General features: G+C 68.3%; 1 protein-coding gene across 1 annotated transcript in view; it reads right to left on the bottom strand.

Moving 5' to 3' along the window:
• Positions 1 to 834: 834 nt before the first annotated feature.
• The window catches only part of PLEC (plectin), a 62,042-nt gene continuing 44,097 nt past the window's right edge, over positions 835 to 18,779 (bottom strand). Inside the window, 41 exon segments of the mRNA XM_048329228.1 lie at positions 835 to 1,661; positions 1,837 to 1,957; positions 2,040 to 2,230; positions 2,405 to 2,522; positions 2,824 to 2,898; positions 2,973 to 3,127; positions 3,201 to 3,363; positions 3,730 to 3,896; positions 3,967 to 4,081; positions 4,351 to 4,539; positions 5,523 to 5,666; positions 5,997 to 6,122; positions 6,742 to 6,939; positions 7,208 to 7,367; positions 7,795 to 7,964; positions 8,224 to 8,343; positions 8,885 to 8,923; positions 8,925 to 9,092; positions 9,360 to 9,515; positions 9,619 to 9,789; positions 10,281 to 10,409; positions 10,475 to 10,672; positions 11,293 to 11,448; positions 11,738 to 11,884; positions 12,201 to 12,302; positions 12,450 to 12,551; positions 12,932 to 13,054; positions 13,170 to 13,396; positions 13,517 to 13,748; positions 13,819 to 14,022; positions 14,240 to 14,458; positions 14,551 to 14,658; positions 14,762 to 14,881; positions 15,071 to 15,228; positions 15,230 to 15,313; positions 15,763 to 15,847; positions 15,922 to 16,081; positions 16,460 to 16,620; positions 16,769 to 16,933; positions 17,386 to 17,599; positions 17,601 to 17,961. Coding sequence (XP_048185185.1) covers positions 1,615 to 1,661; positions 1,837 to 1,957; positions 2,040 to 2,230; positions 2,405 to 2,522; positions 2,824 to 2,898; positions 2,973 to 3,127; positions 3,201 to 3,363; positions 3,730 to 3,896; positions 3,967 to 4,081; positions 4,351 to 4,539; positions 5,523 to 5,666; positions 5,997 to 6,122; positions 6,742 to 6,939; positions 7,208 to 7,367; positions 7,795 to 7,964; positions 8,224 to 8,343; positions 8,885 to 8,923; positions 8,925 to 9,092; positions 9,360 to 9,515; positions 9,619 to 9,789; positions 10,281 to 10,409; positions 10,475 to 10,672; positions 11,293 to 11,448; positions 11,738 to 11,884; positions 12,201 to 12,302; positions 12,450 to 12,551; positions 12,932 to 13,054; positions 13,170 to 13,396; positions 13,517 to 13,748; positions 13,819 to 14,022; positions 14,240 to 14,458; positions 14,551 to 14,658; positions 14,762 to 14,881; positions 15,071 to 15,228; positions 15,230 to 15,313; positions 15,763 to 15,847; positions 15,922 to 16,081; positions 16,460 to 16,620; positions 16,769 to 16,933; positions 17,386 to 17,599; positions 17,601 to 17,961 — 6,248 coding nt within the window. The 3' untranslated portion in view covers positions 835 to 1,614.

Below are 18,779 nucleotides of genomic sequence, written 5' to 3'. Positions count from 1 at the left end.
GGACTCCTCCAAGGCGGGGAGGTGCCAGGCAAAGGTCGTGGTGATGCAATGCCTGGGGACAGTCCCCATGCTCAAGGTGTCCCCCAGCTCTTGGAGTGGGGACACAGCCAGTGCCTCCAGACACCCCATCCCATCCTGACAAGCAGCTGGGCCCATCCCAGCTGTCCCCCAGCCATTCCAACTGGGACGGGGCATGCAGGTGATGGATGCACAGCTGCCAGATCCACGCTGGCTGGGGACCACGCAGACATTCCCAGAGCCCTCAGGGCTGAGGGGTATCCAAAAAGCAGCCAGCAGTCCAGGACAGGGATCTGGCCTCTCCCCGTGCTGCCCAGCGTGGGCACAGCAGGAATGCCAGCAATGCCTTCCTTGGAAAAGGAGGTGATGCGGCGCGGTGCCCGCTGGCACCACTGCAGCGCCTGGGGCTCGCCAGCCGCGGCTCTGGCGCCAGGCAGCTCTGCCGGTGGCACCGGCTGCGGCACACCCGGCCGTGCCCAGCCACCGAGTGCCACCGCGCTGCTATGCACCTGCTTTGGCGATGTGACACCGCCTGCGCTGCCCAGACTCAGCACCCCCTGTCCTGACAGCACGGTGAGGGGATGGACAGACCGACAGACTGCAGCGCCTGGCCCTGAGCACAGAGACAGACCGACAGACCGCAGCCCCGAGAGTGGGGTGAGCACACAAGCCAGACAGAGTGCAGCCTCCCGCCCCGAGCACACAGACAGACTGACGGACCCCTGCCTCAGCAGAGGGGCAAGCAGACAGACGGATGGAGTGGAGCCCCTCCCCGAGCAGACAGACGGACGGACAGAATCCGTCTGGGTGCTCATAGAAAAAGGAACCTCACTACAGTTTATTGTGGCGGCGGGTGGGCCCGGCCGGGGTTACATTCAGCTCTACTGCTGTCCGGTTAGCGGGGTGGCACGGTGGCACGAGCATGCGTCAGCAGGGCGGGGGTCCCGCTGCCCGCCGGTGCCGCTGGCAGGACGGGAGGGCAGGCGCGAGGGACCCCCACCCGTGGCAGCCCCCGCCCCGCCGGGGCAGGGGCGGCCAGAGCCGGGGGCCCGTGCGCGCACGCCGAAGGCCGAGGGGTGAGGGTTAGCACCAGAAACGGGGCTCGGCACCCAGCCAGGGGTCCTGGTGCCCGGGTACCGAGCCTGGCCACCTCCCGCCGGGGCATGGGAGGCAGGATGAGGACCCCCGTCAGCAACGCCAAACGCCGGGGGTACCGCAGCCACCCTGAGCTGACGGCACGGAGAAGGACAGGGCCCAGCGCGGGGGTGCCTGGCTGGTCCCACAGCCCCGGGCACTGGGAGCGGGGCACCGGGGCTCAGACTCCCCCGCGCTGCCCGGTGGAGCCGTGGGGCGGGAGACCAGAGCCCGGGGGCTTGGTGTGTGTCGGGAAATACTTGCATATCCGCCGGACTTGGCCCCGGCGGGATCGGTGACGGACAGACAGCTCAGCCCCGCTCGGGGGGCCGCAGCGCCGGGCCGGAGACCCGCGGGGGGCACGGCCGCGGCTTCGCCGTCCTCCAGCCTCGGGGAGGAGGGTCCTGAGAGGGGCCGGCCGAGGGTGCTGGGCGCAGGGCGGGCGCAGGGCGGGCGCAGGGGTCAGCGGCAGGGGCTGCAGCGCTCCGGAGGGGACCCTTCGGGCGGCTCTGCGAGGGCACGGGGGCGGCGCTGGAGCGGGGAGCTCTCCTGCACCCGGCTCCAGCGCTCCGAGGGACCGGGGGACAGCCCCGCTGCGCCACCCCACACCACACACCGACCCCGGCTCCCCTGTGCCTTCAGCGCTACGGGGCGGCAGGAACCTCGGAGCGGCCCGGCACTCACCTGGGGGTGCCACAGCCAGGCTCTCCTCAGCCGCACTGAAGTGCAGCTCGGCTCCGTCGGGCAGCCCCGAGCCCCGGGAGCGCGGACACCGGTCCCCGGAGCGCGTCCTCCGCAGCACCGACTGGGAAGGGTGAGCGTCAGTGCTCGTGGCAGGCGGGTTGGGGGGGGGGTCGTGACTTCAGGGGGGGCTCCACGGCCTTTACCTTCCTGGCCAGGGGGCTGCTGGGAGCCGAGGCGCTGCTGTAGAGGCTGAGGCTGGAGTTGGAGCGGCTCGGGGACAGCACTTTGGAGGAGGCGGCCGACTGGTTCCCCGCACACCTGGTGGCGGCGGCGGCTCCGAAGACGTCTGAGGACAGGTACTTCTCGTTGATCTTCAGGTTGGTCCTTCCCTTCACTGGGGACAAGGGAGGCAGCGAGGTGGCAGTGATGGGGTCCCAGCAGTGCGAGACCCTGGGGAGCGCGGTAAGCTGTGCCCCCCCGGCCCCCGCTGACCCGCATGGCCCGCAGGCACCGCGCCAGGCACGGGGACCCCCCGCACCAGTGCCCGGTGTGGGACCCCCACACCCACCTCTGCAGGGGTCATTCTTCACCAGGAACTCGTCCAGGGCAATCCAGCCCCCACCCACCCGCACCATGAGGGTGCTGCGCAGGATCCGCACCATCCGCAGCTGCTGCGACTCCCCGAACTGCGGGGAGAGGGACGTTGGGGCACGGTGGGGGCCAGGGTTTTGGGCAGGGCTGGGCATTGGGAAGGGGTGCCGGAGCAGGTGCCAGCACCCAGACCTGCCCATCCCTGTGGGCCCTCCAGCCCCGCTGGCACTGCCCTCCCACAGGAGCCAGGGCTCCTCGGGCATGGGGATGTGCCACCTCCCTGCCCCTGCAGGACCCGGCACGGGGCAGGCTGTGCACAGGCGTCAGAGCAAGCCGGAACCCCGCGCTGGGGACCAAGGGCTGGTGCCTGCGCCAGTGCCATGGGTCGGCACTTACCCGGTACCTGTTGGCGCTGATCTGCTCCACCTGGAAGCGCTTGGCACAGTTGCACTGGGCCACTTGCCTGTTCACCTGTGGGGGCACGCTCAGCTCAGACCCAGGCAGGGCCCCCACCCTTCCAGCCCCCCCCGCTGTCCCCCCCACACCTCGTCCTGGATCTGATCAGCGTCGGCAGAGCGGCGCAGCGGGTCACGGTTGGGGTGCAGAGCACTGACGAACTCATAGTAGTCGATGAAGCCGTCGCCGTTCATGTCGAAGATGCTGGCCACGGCATTCATCTCCAGGACGTTGGTGGGGAACTCTGTGGGGGGACGGGGACCCTCAGCCCACCAGTGCCAGCCCCCTCAGCCTCCTCCAGTCCCCCCGGCACCCACTGGAGGCAAGGACACTCTCGATGAATTCCCGCTGGCTGATGCGCCCGTCCTGGTCCCTGTCGATGCCGCGGAAAACGTCCAGGACACGGGACTTCATCTGGCTGATCCACTGCATGTAGCGCTTCCTCCAGACCCCGAAGTCAAAGTGTGCGAACTCCTCCAGCTTGGAGGGGCACACATGGGGATTAACACAACAGCGGGACCCCCTCATCCACCTCGCGTCAGCCGGAGTGACCATGCTGCACCCCACATTCAGACCCAGCTGTGCAGCCCAGCTGCTCCCAGCCCTGGCCCTGCCAAGGCTGCAAGGGGGATGTCTCTGCCCAGGACCCCGACTCTGGGGTGTACGGGGGACCCTGGGCTCCAGCAGCCACTCAGGGATGTCAAGGTGCACCCATGGGGTGCGCTGGGACCCCCAGCTGCAGGGACAGGGCCTGGGACTGCTGACCCCATCTGCATCTGACCTGGGGCCAGGGGGTCCCATGGGCAGAAGACCCCCGGGGCAGTGGGACCCCTGGGGTGCCCCTACCTCCCGCAGGCGCTGCAGGGCCGTCTCCAGCCGGTACTGCCGGTCCAGGGCCAGCAGCCAGAGCTGCTGCCAGCGGTGCAGGAGCTGGGCCATGAGGGGTGTCTGGGGCTCCAGCCCCCCGAGCGGCACCGCCGCCGTGCCCTGCGCCTTCCCACCACTGCGGCGACCTGGGGAGAGGGGCGTGAGGGGGCGGCTGAGGGTCCGGGGTGTGTGGGGGATGATGATGGGGGTCCTTACGTGTGGCCAGTCGGCGGGTTGCCGGGGGGCCCAGATCCACCGCCAGCTTCCTCTTGCAGCTCTTGGTGACCTTCTCCACGTCTGGCTGCTTGCGGTTCAGCTCCTCCATGAACACCTGCCATGGAGCGCTGGTGCTGAGCACTCCACGGCCCTGGGGCCCCGCTGTCCCCCTCCCAGGACCCTCCCTAACCAGCAGCGTGTGGTACGGACGTGATGGGCTTGGACAGCGCAACACAAAAGCTGCTGCCGTGCAAGCACCACCCACGACCCCAGCCCAGTGCTCCCCAAAGCCCTCAGTCAGGCCAGGTGCTCGCCCAGGGCTGGATGGGGTGTGTGAGGGGGGTGACAGGGTCCCCAGGGAGTGCCGGGTTTGCAGTCCCTCACCACGTGCTGGGCACTGAGCTCCTCCAGCTGCTCGGCCTCCTCTGGCAGCGGCTCCTGGTCCCGCAGCCCCAGCGCCTCCTCGGCGGCCGTGATCCAGTCCAGGAGCTGCTCCGTCTCCTCCCGCTCAGCCGCCAGCACGGCCGCCTGTGCCCGCAGCCGCTCGCCCTGCTGCTGCGCCCAGCTCAGCACCTGCAGGGCAGCCAGGGCCAGTGGGGCATGGGGGGCACCCCACTGCGGACCCCAAGGGCTCCCATCTGGAGCAGATGCCACAGGGCCATTGCTTTGAGGGGAACAAGTCGGCACCGGGAGCCACGGCCACCATGGCCATGGGACAGGCTCGTGGAACCACACCAGCTGCCCTAGTGACCATGGGGCAGAGACGTGGGGGCTCCACAGCCCACCATGACTATGGGGCAGGCACATGGACCCCCGGCCAGCAGCTGTAGTAAACGTAGGGCAGGGACATGGGGCAGGGACATGGGGCAGGGACGCAGGGCAGGGACACGGGGCAGGGACACGGGGCAGGACCAGGCTCCTGTTGGGCAGCCGAGGAAGGGCTGGGGGTGCTGACCCCCATGTGCCAAGGGTCCCCAGGTCTGTGCTGTGTGGACATGCCAGCTGCCCTCCTGTTTTGGGGTGAGTGGAGTGAGGGGGGCAGCCCCAGGTCAGATCCAGAGCAGATCCTGCAGGTCTCTGCTCAATAAGGGCTTTGTGTGGGATCGGCTGAACCTGCCAGACCGGTCCCAGGAGTGCCAGGAGTCTCTTACCTGCAAACCCACAAAACCCAGGAAGGCCCTGGGCCCCTGTGGGAGCAGGGTCTGGGGTGAGGGTCCCTGGGACACTGCTCCCAGGTTTCCCTGCCTCAGCTGCGTGGTGGCTGCCATTGCACAGGAATGAGCCACCACCGCCCAAGGGGGGCTGCGGAGGCCCCAGGTGGCCCCCTGTGAGGCCACAGGATGGGGGAGCATGGGGGGGCACTGGCAAGGCCAAGACCCTTTGGGGCCGAGCACCCCCAGCTCCCCGCAATGCACTGGTTGGGTGGGCTGTCCCAGGCAGTCCCTGGTGGTGGGAGAGGTGTGGGGCAGTGGGAGAGGTGTGGGGCTGTGCCTGCCCCGGGTGCGGGTGCCACTCTGCTCCCCCAGGCAGGGATGGGAGCAGGGCACCTGTCTCACCTCCTGGAAGCGGCTCTTGGCGACCGTAACCCAGGATTTGATGGTGATGATGGAGTCGGGATGGCAGGTGGTGAGGATCTCCTCCCCCAGCGAGGTGATGCACTCCAGCTCCAGTTGCTGGCACTGCAAGGACTGCATCAGCTCCTGGGGGGACATGGACCATGGTACTGCCAGGGCTCAGCCCTCCAGACACCACCGCACCCCCCTGCGCCAGAGGGATGGGTGGATTGGGGTGGGGGTGCCCAAATCTCCCCACCTCAGGGCATTTGGAGCCCCAAACCCCGTGCTCTTGGTGTGGTGGGACTCAACATCGCACATGTCTCTGTGGTGGCACCCAACATCCCGTGTCTTGCTGTGGGGATCCCACAGCCCAGCAGGGGCTGGCTGGGGCCAGCTGACCCCAGTGTTGGGTGTCCTGGGGCAAAGCTGGAGCCAACCTGAGGCGGGGACTGGGGGCAGGGGGCTGGCACCCACCTGCAGCTGGGTCTGGCACTCCTGCACAGCCGCCTCCTCCTCGGGGAAGACTCCGTACTTGAGGGTCTTCTCTGACTCAGTCAGGCGCCCCAGGAAGGAGTGCACCAGGGTGTGGAACTCCTCCGCCTGCCACGACAGCGGGGACCTGCTCAGCACCCACCTTGCAGACCCCGGTCCCGACCCCTGAGCCCCCAGGCCCCTGAATCTCCTGGCCAGGCCCTGAGCCCTGCGCTGCTGGATGGACAAGCCCCTGGCACAGGCACTGGCAGCATGCTGTGCCAAGGGAGAGCTGCTGCCAGCCTCTCTCCAACCCCACTGTGGGATCGAGGGGACGCCCCGCACCCAGCTCTACACCTGGACACGATTTCCTCTGACCCTTCAGTACCTCCCTGTACCACCCAGCCACCTGCCCCAGGCGCCCTGCACACGTTCACACCTGCAACAAGCACTCACAGCAACCAGCCTGGCACCTGGCCACGGCACCTTGCATCACAGAACCCCACACACCGAGCCCAGGCACCCCACGGAGAACCCCAAAAGGCACTCACACCACCCAGGTAGCCCAGAGCACCCCTCCAGTGCACAGCCACCCACCAAGCCTGGGCACCCCATGGAGCACCCTGGAAACACAGCCACCCACCACCCGGACACCCCACACCCCCACAGCCATCTCAGCCTTCCCCCATGGGGGCACCGGCTGCAGATCCCAACCTGGGGGTTCCCCTGCTGCCCCCCCAGCCCTCACCTGCCGCAGTGCAGCCTCCAGCCGGGCTTGCTTGGAGAGGGAGAGTTTGCAAACCAGGTCCCAGCGAGTGCTGAGCTCCTCCACCTGCCGCTGCAGCCACTGCGAGTCCACGCTGCTGCTGCCGCGCGTCAGGTCCCGCACCGAGCGCTTCAGCGTCTTGATGCAGCTGGCACGTTTGCCCAGCTCCTTCTGGAACACCTGGCAGGGAGGGCAGGAGGGTGGGATGGGGTCCCACCTGGACCCGCTACTGCGCAGGGCTCCCCTGCACACCAAACCCTTCCCAGCACTGGGGTATGTGGGGCCCAGGGCGAAGGGCACAAGCTGGGGTCAAGCAGGGGTCACTCCAGTGGTCAATGCCCCATCCTGTGCCTGGCTCTGGTGCTGTCCCAGATGGAGGGTGGGCACAGCCTGGGGCTTCCTGGGGGCCCATACTGGGCGGGGCCCCCCCAGGCCTCGGGCCACCCACCTTGTGCTTGTCCATGAGGTCCCCGACCAGGTCCCGGTCCCCTCCGACGGGCACATCCTCACTGAGCTGTGGCTCGGCGCGGTACAGCCAGTCCATGAGGGCCTGCAGTGCGTCCGTGAACTTGCCCGAGAAGAGCAGGTTCTCCTCCAGCTTGTGCTGCCTGCGAGGGGGGCACGGGAGATGCTGCAGCACCCAGGTGCTGGGGGTAACCCCATGGAGCCACCCCACAGAGCTGGCAGCACCATTATGGCCAGGGACAGGTCCTGGCAGTGCCGTTATGGCCAGGGACAGGTCCTGGTAGCGCTGTTATGGACACAGATGGGGCTCAATTGCACCCCAAGGGCAGAGTCCAGCAATGCTGGGAATGGGGTCCCATAGCAGGGACCAGGATGCTCGGGGAGGAAGGGCAGTTCCATGTGCCTGTCTGGGACCCACGCAGCGAGTGGAGAACAGACAGTACCATCCCATACCATTTCCATCCCTATTCCCATTCCACCCCTTCCCGATCCCATCCCCATTCCAACCCATTCCAATCCCACCTGCATCTCATTCTCATCCCATCCCACTCCCCCTCGCCCCATTCCCACCTCTCTGCAGCGTGGCTGCACAGTGCATCCCAGCGCTCCTTCAGCTCTCCCAGCAGCTCCTCCAGCGGCTGCAGGTCCTGGGGGAGCCGGGCCCCCTCCCGCAGCGCCCGCCCGCTCCGCAGCGTCGCCTCGTACACCGGACGCTTTGCCCGCAGCACCTTCTGGAACGCCTGCAGGGGCCCCACGCACCCCACAGGTGGGTGTTGGGTCCCCCAGCTCCTCCCCCAAGACCTCTGGGACTGTTGGGGTGCCAACATCCCTTGGCCCAGCGCTCCCCTACCCCAGGTCTCCCAACTCTGCAGGATGGCCCTGGGGGGTTGTTCAACCCCCCTGGCAGCCGGGGATCCCCCTCTGCAGCCCCCAGAACTCCAGCTCTGTGCACCCCACCCTCCCGGGACCCCCCATGCCAGGGAGTGGGGCAGCCCTCACCTTGTGGTCAGCCAGCTGGCACTTGATCTCCTCCTGGCTGGTGGCAGCATCCTGCGGTACCTCCAGGCTCTGCTCCACCTCGTCCATCCAGTCCAGGAGCAGCCGCCGGGACTCGCTGAACTGCAGTGGAGGAGAGGGCTGTGGGGGCTGAGGGGGGGACACAGGGGCAAAGCGGATCTGGGCTGACCCAGACAGGAGCCATGGAGCCACTCAAAGGAGTGGCACGGCCTGGGCACCACCATGGGGCACACCATGAACAGCACAGTGACAACACTGGAGCCACGTGGTTCCTTCCTGGCACAGCTCCCGGCAGGACCCATGTCATGGAATCAACAGTCCCGGGATGGCTTGGGTTGAAAGGACCTTAAAGCCCATCCAGTTCCACCCCCCTGCCACAGGCAGGGACACCTTCCCCTAGACCAGGTTGCTCCAAGCCCCATCCAACTTGGTCTTGGACACATCCGAGGATGGGGCAGACACAGCTTCTCTGGGAAACCACCCTCACAGGCAAGAATTTCTTCCCAATATCCCATCTAACCCTGCCCTCTGTCCATGGGAAGCCATTCCCCCTTGTGCTGTCCCTCCAGGCCCGTGTCCAAAGCAAACCAAGGGGCAGAGCCCCCTCCCCAGCCCGTGATGTGGCTGGGCTGGGTCCCAGTACCTGCTTGCTGCGTTTTCGGGCCTCCTCCAGCGCCGCCCCCCCGCTCGGCCGCCCGCTGCAGGACCTTGCCCAGGCGCTCCCTCGCCGCCAGCACCAGGTTCTGGATGACGGCCCCGTCCTGCTTCCGGCTGAAATCCTTCAGGCGAGCGGCCACGGCCTCCAGGCTGCCCAGCTTCTCCCCGTGGGCATTTGCCTCCTTCACCAGGGCCTACGGGGAGGGGGCAGCTGAGTGTGGGTGGTCCTGGGGCAGGTGAGGAGCCCCCGCACACAGCCCGTGCCAGAACAAGACACAGAGCACCAGGCACAGCCCATGCTGGGATGGGGCACCGAGCCCACTCACTCTCCTGCTGTGGGGACAGACGTGCCGCTTGCAGCCCGGGGAAGATCCCTGCAGGGGCCACGCAGGACCCCCGGGGCAGACCCCAGCCCCATGAACTGGCCCTGAGGGCACCGCGCCGGCCCTGCCCGCTCTTGCCTTGTGCTCCTGGATCTGAGCGGTGACGGTGTCGAGGACGAAGCTGGGGGGCGCGGGGGACCCCAGCAGCTCCTCGGCGTGGGCCACCCAGCACAGCAGCTCCTGCGCAGAGCCGTGGAACTCGGTGGTGACCGTCAGCCCCTCAGCCAGGCGCTCCTGCGGGCAAGGGCAGGGACTAGTGGAGACGGGCACTCGCCGCCCCTGAGCGGGGCTGGTCAGGGTGAGCCCCCCGGGGGTCACAGCCCCTCACCCCGCACACCTTCCTCTCCTGGGCCTCGGCCTGGACGCTCTCCCACTTCTGCTCCAGGAGCCGCAGGCTGTGCTCGGTGCTGCAGGGCCGGCCGGCGCGGCACGAGTCCAGGAGCCGCTGCAGCCGCTCCCGCAGCCCCCGGTACGTGACCGCCCGCGCCTCCAGCTCCCGGCACAGCTCCTGCCGGGACAGCGGGTCAGGATGGGGACAGCGAGCAGGATGAGGAAGGGGACAGGGATCGGGATGGGGATAGGGATGGGGCGGGGAGGATGACAGGTACAGAGATGGGGATGGGAACAGGGATGGGGATGAGAAAGGGGACAGGGATGGGGATGTGGAGGGGTCAAAGCAGACAGGGGTAAAGTAGACAGGGGACAGGGATGGGGACAACAGAGACAGCCACAGTGGACAGGGAGAGGGGATGGAGACAGGGATGCGGATGGGGACAGGTTCAGGGTAAGGGACAAGGACAAGGATGGCTCCTGCTCTGTCTCACGGAGCAGCTGAGGGAGGGGTACCAGGGTCTGCGTGGTTGGGGAGAAGAGGCAGCAGAGAAGGATCCCGGCCAGCAGTGTGGAGAGGGGTGGATCTGGGGCACACCTTCCCCCAAGAGATCAACAGACCCCAGGGGCCGGCCCTGCAGCAGGACCCAGTCTGGCGCTGGTTCTCACCAAGTGTGCATTGAGCTTTTCTTTGGTGGCATCCGGGTGGCCCCAGGCCGGCTTGGAGCAGAAGAGCTGCAGCTCCACCTGCTCCAGCCACTGCAGCAGCTCCGTGATTTCCAGCGTGATGTCCTGCACCTGCGGGCGATGGGGGGTCAGCGCCGTGGCCGCCGCCTGGCAGCGCCGCAGTCCCGCGGCCGTACCTGGCTGAGGTTGTTCTCCAGCTCCAGCTGCCGGCTCTCGGTCTCGCTGCGCACCAGGTCCCAGTGCTGTCCCAGCTGCTGGAGGCTGCGTTGCAGCCCCTCCACGCTATCCCCCAGGCTGGACAGCAGCAGCCCCTGCCCGGCCTCAGTCACCGACTGCACCGTGCGGGCGTGGGACATCACGTCGGTCCGCAGCACCTGGGGATGGGGTGGCAGGGTCACGGCTGGGACCGGGGCAGGGCCACCCACCCCCCACGTTCCTCTATCTGCACCATGCAAAGCCCCTCACCCCGAGACACCTCTGCTGCCCAAAGCATCGCTGCCACCACAGCACTGAGGACTGAGGGTGCCACATCGGGCAAGGATGGCACCCGTGGGTGCCCCCAAGCTGGTGTCAGGGCTCTTGATCTCAACAGGGTGCGGGGCAGGGCCGAGACACAAGATTTGCCGGTTCGTGGCCGGGCTTGGCCGGGACAGGCAGCCCTTGCACGGCCCCCCCCGGCACGGGGACAGCCCGGCCCTTGCGGCCTCGCCTGCGTCAGGCACATCACGAGCGTGCCCGGGCAAGGGGCTGTGGCACGGGGCCGGCGCGGAGACAGCTCATTCCTTCCATGGTGTCACCGCGGGAGGGGACGCGTCCTCGCGTTGCTGCCTACCCAGCCCTGCTGCCGCAGCACCCGAGGAGGGGCCGGGCAGCGCCCTGTGGCCAGGACACCCACCCTGGGGGTGCCACCACAGCCAGGACCCCAAGGACACACAACCCGGCAGTGCGACCGTGGCTGTGGCCGCGTGTCCCCCGGGCCACGGCATAGCCTCACCTTGTGCTTGGCCAGCTCGATCTCGCAGCTCTGCAGGTCGGGGCGCAGGGGTGCGGGGCCGCGCAGCTGCTCCCCGGTGCGGCTCAGCCACTGCAGCAGCTCCGCCAGCTGGTGCTGGAACTGCCCCAGCCCCAGCAGCGCTGCCTCCAGCTGATGCTGTCGGGAGGGAGCTGCGACGTCGGGGGAAGCAACGGCAGCCCGGGCCCAGAGCACCCAGCACCCACCCAGTGTCCACACGGCCCCATTTGCCCACCCAGCACCCACCCAGTGCCTACACGGCCCCATCTGCCCACCCAGCACCCACCCAGTGCCCACTTGCAGCTCCCCATGGTGACCCAGCACCACACACCCAGTACCCCCAGGACACTCCCACCCACCCAGCACATTCATGGCACCCCGTGTGTCCTCCCAGCCCTGCCCTGTGCCCCCCGTGCCCCCTCCCCACCTGTCGGCTGACGATCTCCTCCTCCAGGTGGTCCCAGCGCTGGCGGAAGTCACTGAGCGTGGCCGGGGCATCCCCCTGCCCCGTGCCCCCCTGGTGCCGCAGGCTCTCCACATCCACCTTGCACTGGTACAGCTCCCGCTTGAATTCCTGGGGGGTGGCACTGGTTGGTGACCTGGTCCCACGCACCGGGACAGGGTCTGCCTGTCCCCCATGGCACCACATGGCACAGCACAGGCACCTGGGCCCTGAGCTGCTCCTGTGGGGCTTGTGGGGGACAGGGCTTGGCCACCCCAGGCAGGACTTGGCTCCTCAGCGCTCAGCACTGGGGCACCAGCACTGTCCAACCCACCATCCCTCCATCCCACCTCTGCTGAGAGCACCCTCTACCCTCCCTGCCTCCGCCTGCTCTGGGGATTGGGGCATGGCGTGGCCCAGCATGGTCCGGCGTGGCGCATCAAAGCACCTTGAGCTCCGCCAGCTGCTGCTGCACCATGTCCAGGTCCCCGCCGACCAGGAACTCCTCGGCGATGCGCAGCTCGGCTGCGTCCAGCCATTCCAGCAGCCGCTGGGGATAGGGAAGACAGGGGGGTGGTGTTGGGGGGTCCCATGGTGGCCCCATGGTGGCCCCATGGCCCCTCACACCCCTGAGTGGAGACAGGAAGGTGACGCAGACCCATCCACGGGGGATCTGCCTGAGGGCCCCCGTACCCACCTGCATCGTGTCCTGGTAGCTGAGGGCGGCCTGGAGCTGCTCCTCAAGGCGCCCATTCCGTTCCGTCCACACCCGGCTCAGGCTGTGCCAGGAGGAGTAGAGCTGCGGCCGGGCACGGGGGTCAGTGATGTCACAGCAGGGCCAGGCCACAGGGGGACAGGACGTGGGGGTCAGGGTGGACAGGGCACAGGGGGTCAGCAGTGCGCCGGGGGTACAGGGTGTGGGAGTCACTAATGCCATGGGGGATGCCAGGGCACAGGGGTGGTACTGCACGGGCATGCAGGCATGGGGATCAGAGACATCACGGGACTGCCTGGGCACATGATCAGTGGAGTTCTGTGGGGGTCAGTGGCACTGAGCAGGGTCTGGGGTGCAGGGGTCAGTGGCACTGATGGGGGTCAGGGGACATGCCACCCCCACAAGCAGCATCCACACAGCCCAGGACCCTGTCCCTGCCTGAGCCCAGCCCCAAGGACACTCACATCATCCAGGCTCTTGGTGACATCGGGCTTGTCAGGGTCCCCACAGGAGGCCATCAGCTCCACGCCCAGGCTGCCCAGCGTGTCCAGCTCACCCTGCAGCGCGTCGATCTCCTCCCGCAGTGCCTGTGCAGGGCATGGGGCTCAGGGCTGCCCACACTGGGGGCTGCCCAGGGCACTGCCCACACCAGGGGGCCGCCTGTGCCGTGGCACTGCCCACCAAGCCCCTGCCCAGCCACACCTGCATGGTGCGCAGCCGCGTGCGGATGGCCTCAGGCTCGCCACCAGCCTCCTCCAGCCCCAGCACCAGCTGCTGGGTGTCACTGAGCGCCACGGCCAGCTCAGACAGGCCATGCCAGAAGCGCTCGGCCAGTGCCAGCAGCTCCCGAAGCCACCGCTCCTGCTCCTGGCAGCGGCCGCGCAGGCAGCCCCACTGCGACAGCAGCTGTGCCGTGCGCTCCTGGATCCCTGCGGGGCACCACGGGTCAGGGATCAGGGTGCTGCGAGGGACCCAGCACCCACACACAGCCCTGGCACGGACACAGATCGCCTGCCAGCGGAGCCGTGCCCACCCCTCCGTCCTGGTACCTCTGGCCGCAGCGTCGGAGCTGACCGCCTGCATGGTGGCCAGCAGCTCCTCGCCCTGTGCACGGACACCCTCCAGGGCCACCCCAAGCTTCTCCAGCTCGCCCAAGGCCAGGCTGTTCTCCCGGATCTGCTCCCTCAAGTGGGCTGCGTCGCCGCGGACAGGCGGCTGGCTCTGCAGCCGGCTCTGCAGCCGCTCCAGGCACTCCAGCAGCAGATCCATGCGCTCCGACAGCTGGGGACCAGCCCGGTCACTCGAGGATAGGCCCCTGGGGACGCACCCCATCGCAGTGCCAGCCCCGTACCTGGCTGTACCGCGGCAGGGCATCCTCCAGCAGAGCCGCTGCCTGGCGCACGCGTTCGCGGATGTGGCCGTACTGCTCCTCCACCTCCTGCCAGCGCCGCTGGAACGGGGCTCCCTGCTCTGGGCTCAGCTCCACCAGCTGCGCTGACACGCGCTGCAGCTTCCCCACCAGCGGCCGGTGCTCGGCAATGGCCTCCCGCAGGCTCTGGCAGCGAGGAAGAGCCGTGGGGGTGCATTGGGGTGGGATGTGCCTCATGGGATACACCCCACAGGGATGTGCGCTGCTCCCAGAGGAGTCCTGCCTCGTGTGGTGCCCCAGCCCCGTGGTCCCCCATGGCGATGCCACCCCCATCCCGTCACCTCTCCACTCCCAACCCGCGGGGCGGCCGAGCGAGTCCCTTTGGCCCCTGCCCTGCCCGCACCTGCAGCAGCGCCTGCTGCTCCTTGAAGGCCTCGTAGCTGATGGCATTGGGGGAGAGCTGCACCCCCAGGGCCTGCGTCTCCTCCAGCCAGGGCAGCAGCTCCTCGAGGGCCTCGGAGAACTGGGTGAGCAGGGGACTGGGCGTGCTCCAGCTGCACGGCACAGGCACCGCTGCGCAGGGAGAGCTGCTCCGTGCTCTCCCGCAGCGCCTGCACCGACGCTGCAGAGACAGGGAGTCTCGGGTGGCCGGGGACACAGGGCACAGCCATCCCTGGGTGCTGGCAGTGTCCCCCCGACACCCTCCCAGCTCACCTGAAGGCGCTGCTGCAGGGGCTCAGGGCAGCAGCGTAGCAGCGGCTCCGAGAACCCCAGAAGACGCTCAACGAGGCCCCGGCAGTGCAGAATCTCGGCGGAGAGCAGCTGGAATGGAGCCGCAGGTGGGTGCCAGGTCCTGGCAGGACCCAGCAGGATGGGGATGCCAAGTCAGTGTCCCCGGGACCCCTGGACACTGCTGCAGACCCACCTTCTGCTCGGAGAGCTGCGAGCAGAGAGCCTCAGCATCCAGCTGCACACGGCCAATCTCCTCCAGTCGCTCGCCCAGCCCAGCCACACGGGTGAGCTGGGACTCCAGGACCTGCTCAAACTGCAGTGGAGGGACAGACGTCAGCTGGAAGGGTGTGCACGTACCAGGGCAGCTGCTTTGGGACACGGACACCCAGCGCATCCCAGTCCCCCGGGACTGTGCCATGACCCACCGCGTCCCACCCAAACTCCCCTTGCAGACAGCAATGGTGGGAATGGTGAGGGGTTCAGGGAGCCCAGTGTCCCACACCTTCTCCCTGTCACTGGCAGTGACTGAGGGCTCTTGGCCATCCTGCTGGCTCTCCTGCTCGCCCAGCTCCTTCTCCATGCGGCTCAGCCATAGTGCCAGGTCCTCAGGGGCCGTGCCCAGGCGAGATGAGGCTTCCAGGGTCTGCCCCAGCCGGTGCGCAGTATCAGCACTGCTCTGGCCCACAATGAGGGTACCGCATCCTCAGTGACTCCATCTTCTCCTGTGTCAGCTGGGCCTCCTCCCCTGTGGCAGTGTGACACCAGCATCAGTGCCACCGCACTGGCATCCCTGGACATGGAACTGGCCACACCAACAGCTTCCAAGCCCGTGATGATCACTCTGCCCTGACCTTTCTCCTCTCCTACCCCGCCTCCTGCTGCTCCCAGACCCAGCTCTGGTCTCTCATCCCACTGTCAGCAAGATCCACCTCCCTGGCTGCATCTCACCACCACTGAACCCTGTCCCACCACGGCCCTGACCTGCAGGCTCTGCCCTGGCCCCTCTGCATCCCATTGGATGCTGTCTGCCCGCTCACACCATGCCACAGCTCCCGGTGGGGAGCAGCACGCCCCAAGGACCCCCAGTGCCTGGGGGTCCCCTTGCTGGCCTGGGCTGCTGCTGTCTGTGCTCATCCCATCCCAAGTCCCATCGTCCTGACTCTGTGGCCACCACTCCTGGCCATTGCCACTTGCCTGTCACCATCTCCAGGACCCGCTGCCCGCTCTCCAGGGCGCCATCCAGCTCTCCCAGCCGCCCGCGGATCTCCTCACAGAGGGCCTGTAGCAGTGACCAGTGATGACACAGGTGCTCGTGTCCACCCTGTGCTCACCCCACGCCCACCTTGTGCCCACCTGGGTCTGCTGGTGGGCATCTTGCACACGGCCAACGCAGCCGTCAGCACGCCAGAGCTGGGCCAGCTGCCGCTCTGTGGCACCGAGCCACTCCTGGAAAGAGTCTACAGCCTCCTGGAAGCCCTGAGCCGCTGGCAGGATCCGCTCCAGGCAGCCATACCTGCGCCAGGAGGGCTGGGTGAGCCGGGCAGTGGCAGTCCCCGAGACTGACGTCCCAGCCAGAAAAGCCCCCTCTCCCCCACACTGGGGTCCCCATGCCCAGTGCTGCCCAGCAGGGCCAGTGTCCCCACAGAGGGACCTGTGGGAAGGGCTGCGTGCCAGACCATCCACAGAGCCCTGGACCTGCTGCTCCTGTGCAGCAGCGGCACAGGATGCAATGGGGATGGTCCCTCTGTCACGGTGGCCCCAGTGCCAGTGGGGCAGTGCACAGGGACATCAGGGTGTCACAGAGACTCCGTGTGGGGGACACCAGTGGGCAGAGCCTGTGCCAGTGGGCCACAGCTGCCAGCCCGGTGATGAGGCCTGGCCCCTGACCCACCTGGCTTCGGCCTCCTGCATCAGCTTGTCCCATCTCTCCCCGAGCTGAAGAGGCCGGGCATTGCCCTCGGGCGCTGCCGTGCCAGAGCCCTGTGCCATCAGTCTGTCCTGCAGAACGAGCTCCACGCGCGGCCTCCTCTCCTCCAGCAGCCGCTTCAGGAGCTGCAGGGACAGGGGACACGGCGCTGTGCTGGGGACTCCTGTGCACCCCTGCCACCTCGGCACAACCCTGGGCGGCCACTTGGCCCCCGGCCTCCTAATCCCCAGCCAGGGTGCGCGTGGGCGGGACACGCCGGCCGGCCCTGCTGACCTTCTGCTCCTCCAGCTGCGCCTTCACCACCTTCGCCTCCGCCGATGGCGGCTTCTGGTTGCTCACCAACTCCTCCATATCAGCCACCCAGGCCAGCAGCCGCTCCAGCGTCTCCTGGCCCCGGTCCGCTGCCTCCTCTGGGACAGGGACAGACCGTGAGGACACCTGTGGGGAGAGGTGGCTGAGCCATGGGGGCAGGTGGAGGGCAGCCATGGGGCTGGGCAGCAGCCCCCACACCATGCCCTGTCCCCGAGGTGACACCGGAGACAGTGGGACCCTGCCCAGCCCATGGGGTCCTCCCTGGCATCCTTCACAGGGCTCCCCAAAGCCGGGGCTGCACACCCTGTGCCGTTTGGATCCCTCCAGACCCATGGCCCCCCGCCAGCCGAAGCTGAGGGAAGGGAGCTCCCTGTCCTACAGTGCCAGGCTGGGTGCCCAGCACGAGGGGTGCCAATGGCCCAGCCCCCACCAGGGCACAGACAGTGACTCGACATGAGCCCTGGCCAAGGGACAGGAAGGTCAAGACTCGCTGTAGAGAAAACCACGCCGGAGGGCAGTCCTGTGGCACAGGGTTTGGCACAGTGTCCTCCCAGCAAGGGTCGCTGTCTGTCAGTCACCTCGGTGGCATCCGTGTGTCCGGCGCAGCCAGCAGCAGTGAGCTCCCCCACGCACTCCGTCAGCACGGTGACCGTCCGGGTGACCACGGGCTCGCCACCCTTCTCACCCGCCGGGTACTCGGTCACCTCCACGATCTCCGTCACGATGGTCTCAGTCACCTCCGTCACCTCTGTCACCTCCCGGGTGGTGACAGGTTTCCAGGACCAGGTGCTGCGGGGAACGCTGGCCCCGCGGGGGGGTCCAGGCTGCGCCCCCCACCTGCCCCCTCACCGCAACTCCAGCTGCACCCCCGTTCTGCACCGCCACCTCGGACTGGCTGCGCCGCAGCACGGGGCTGCCTGGCCGGCTCCGAACGGCACCGGGCACCGGGCTCCAGCCGTTCTCCACCGGCACCGGCGCCTTCTCCAGCAGCCCCGGCCAAGCCTCCGAGTCGCCTCCGGCGGATGGCTGCCCCGCGTCCAGCCCGGGCTCCCGCAGGAGCTCCTCCGGCCGCCGGCTCTTCTCGCCCAGGCAGCTGGGCCGACTCACCGAGTTCCCCATGGCGCGGGCGCCGGGCCCCCGCCTCAAATCCCGGCCTGCAACGATCCAGGGGATGCGCGTTACCGGGGCCACCGCGGGGCCCCCAGACGCCGGCCTGCACTCGGGTCAGCCCCCTCACTCCACTGTGCTGCCGGGGCTGCCTGACCTCCCGCTCCGGTGTTGGAGGTCCTGGCCCCCCCAGCAAAGGGCTGCCAAGAACCAGGGCACGGGGACAGGGAGATGGGACACTGGCGGAGGGAGAGGACCCCAAGGGACCCCCCGGCAGTGCCCAGAGTGCCTCTCCTAGACGTCTCGGCAGAAGACGCAGCAGCGGCGGCGGCGGCAGCGCCAGGCACTGGGGAGAGGCAGATGCTCCCGCCCGGCATCGCCTTGTGCCTTTGGATTAACAAGGACGGCGGAGCCGGGAGAGAGGAGCATCTGCCCGGGGGGGACGGGGGCTGAGGGTGGTGGGGGGCGGCGGGGGGCACCAACCGGGGGGCGGGCAGGGGACGGGCAGGTGGCCTCCCCAGCCTGCAAGCCCTGCCGCAGCCATAAATCCCCGGCGTGACCCGGCAGGACCCCTCCCCCGGCAGCCCCCCCCGCCGCAGCCGCAGCGCTGCTACCCCTGGCCCCCGGCCTCACCCCTCCGGCACGGCCCTGGGCACACGCCCCTGTGCACGTGTGTACACACAAACACACGTGTGCAAACACACACATGCGTGTACACACACACACACAGCACATGCACACGTGTGCAAACACACACACACCCCACACACACGCTCCCACTCGTGTGCACGCACCCCCCGACAGGCAGACCCCACGCTCACACACCCCTGCTCGGGGGGGCAGCGACAGGACCCCCCCACGCCCT

Source organism: Corvus hawaiiensis, chromosome 26 (genome assembly GCF_020740725.1).
Source record: "Corvus hawaiiensis isolate bCorHaw1 chromosome 26, bCorHaw1.pri.cur, whole genome shotgun sequence".
Taxonomy (NCBI): domain Eukaryota; kingdom Metazoa; phylum Chordata; class Aves; order Passeriformes; family Corvidae; genus Corvus; species Corvus hawaiiensis.
This window is presented reverse-complemented; position numbering and strand designations above follow the sequence as displayed.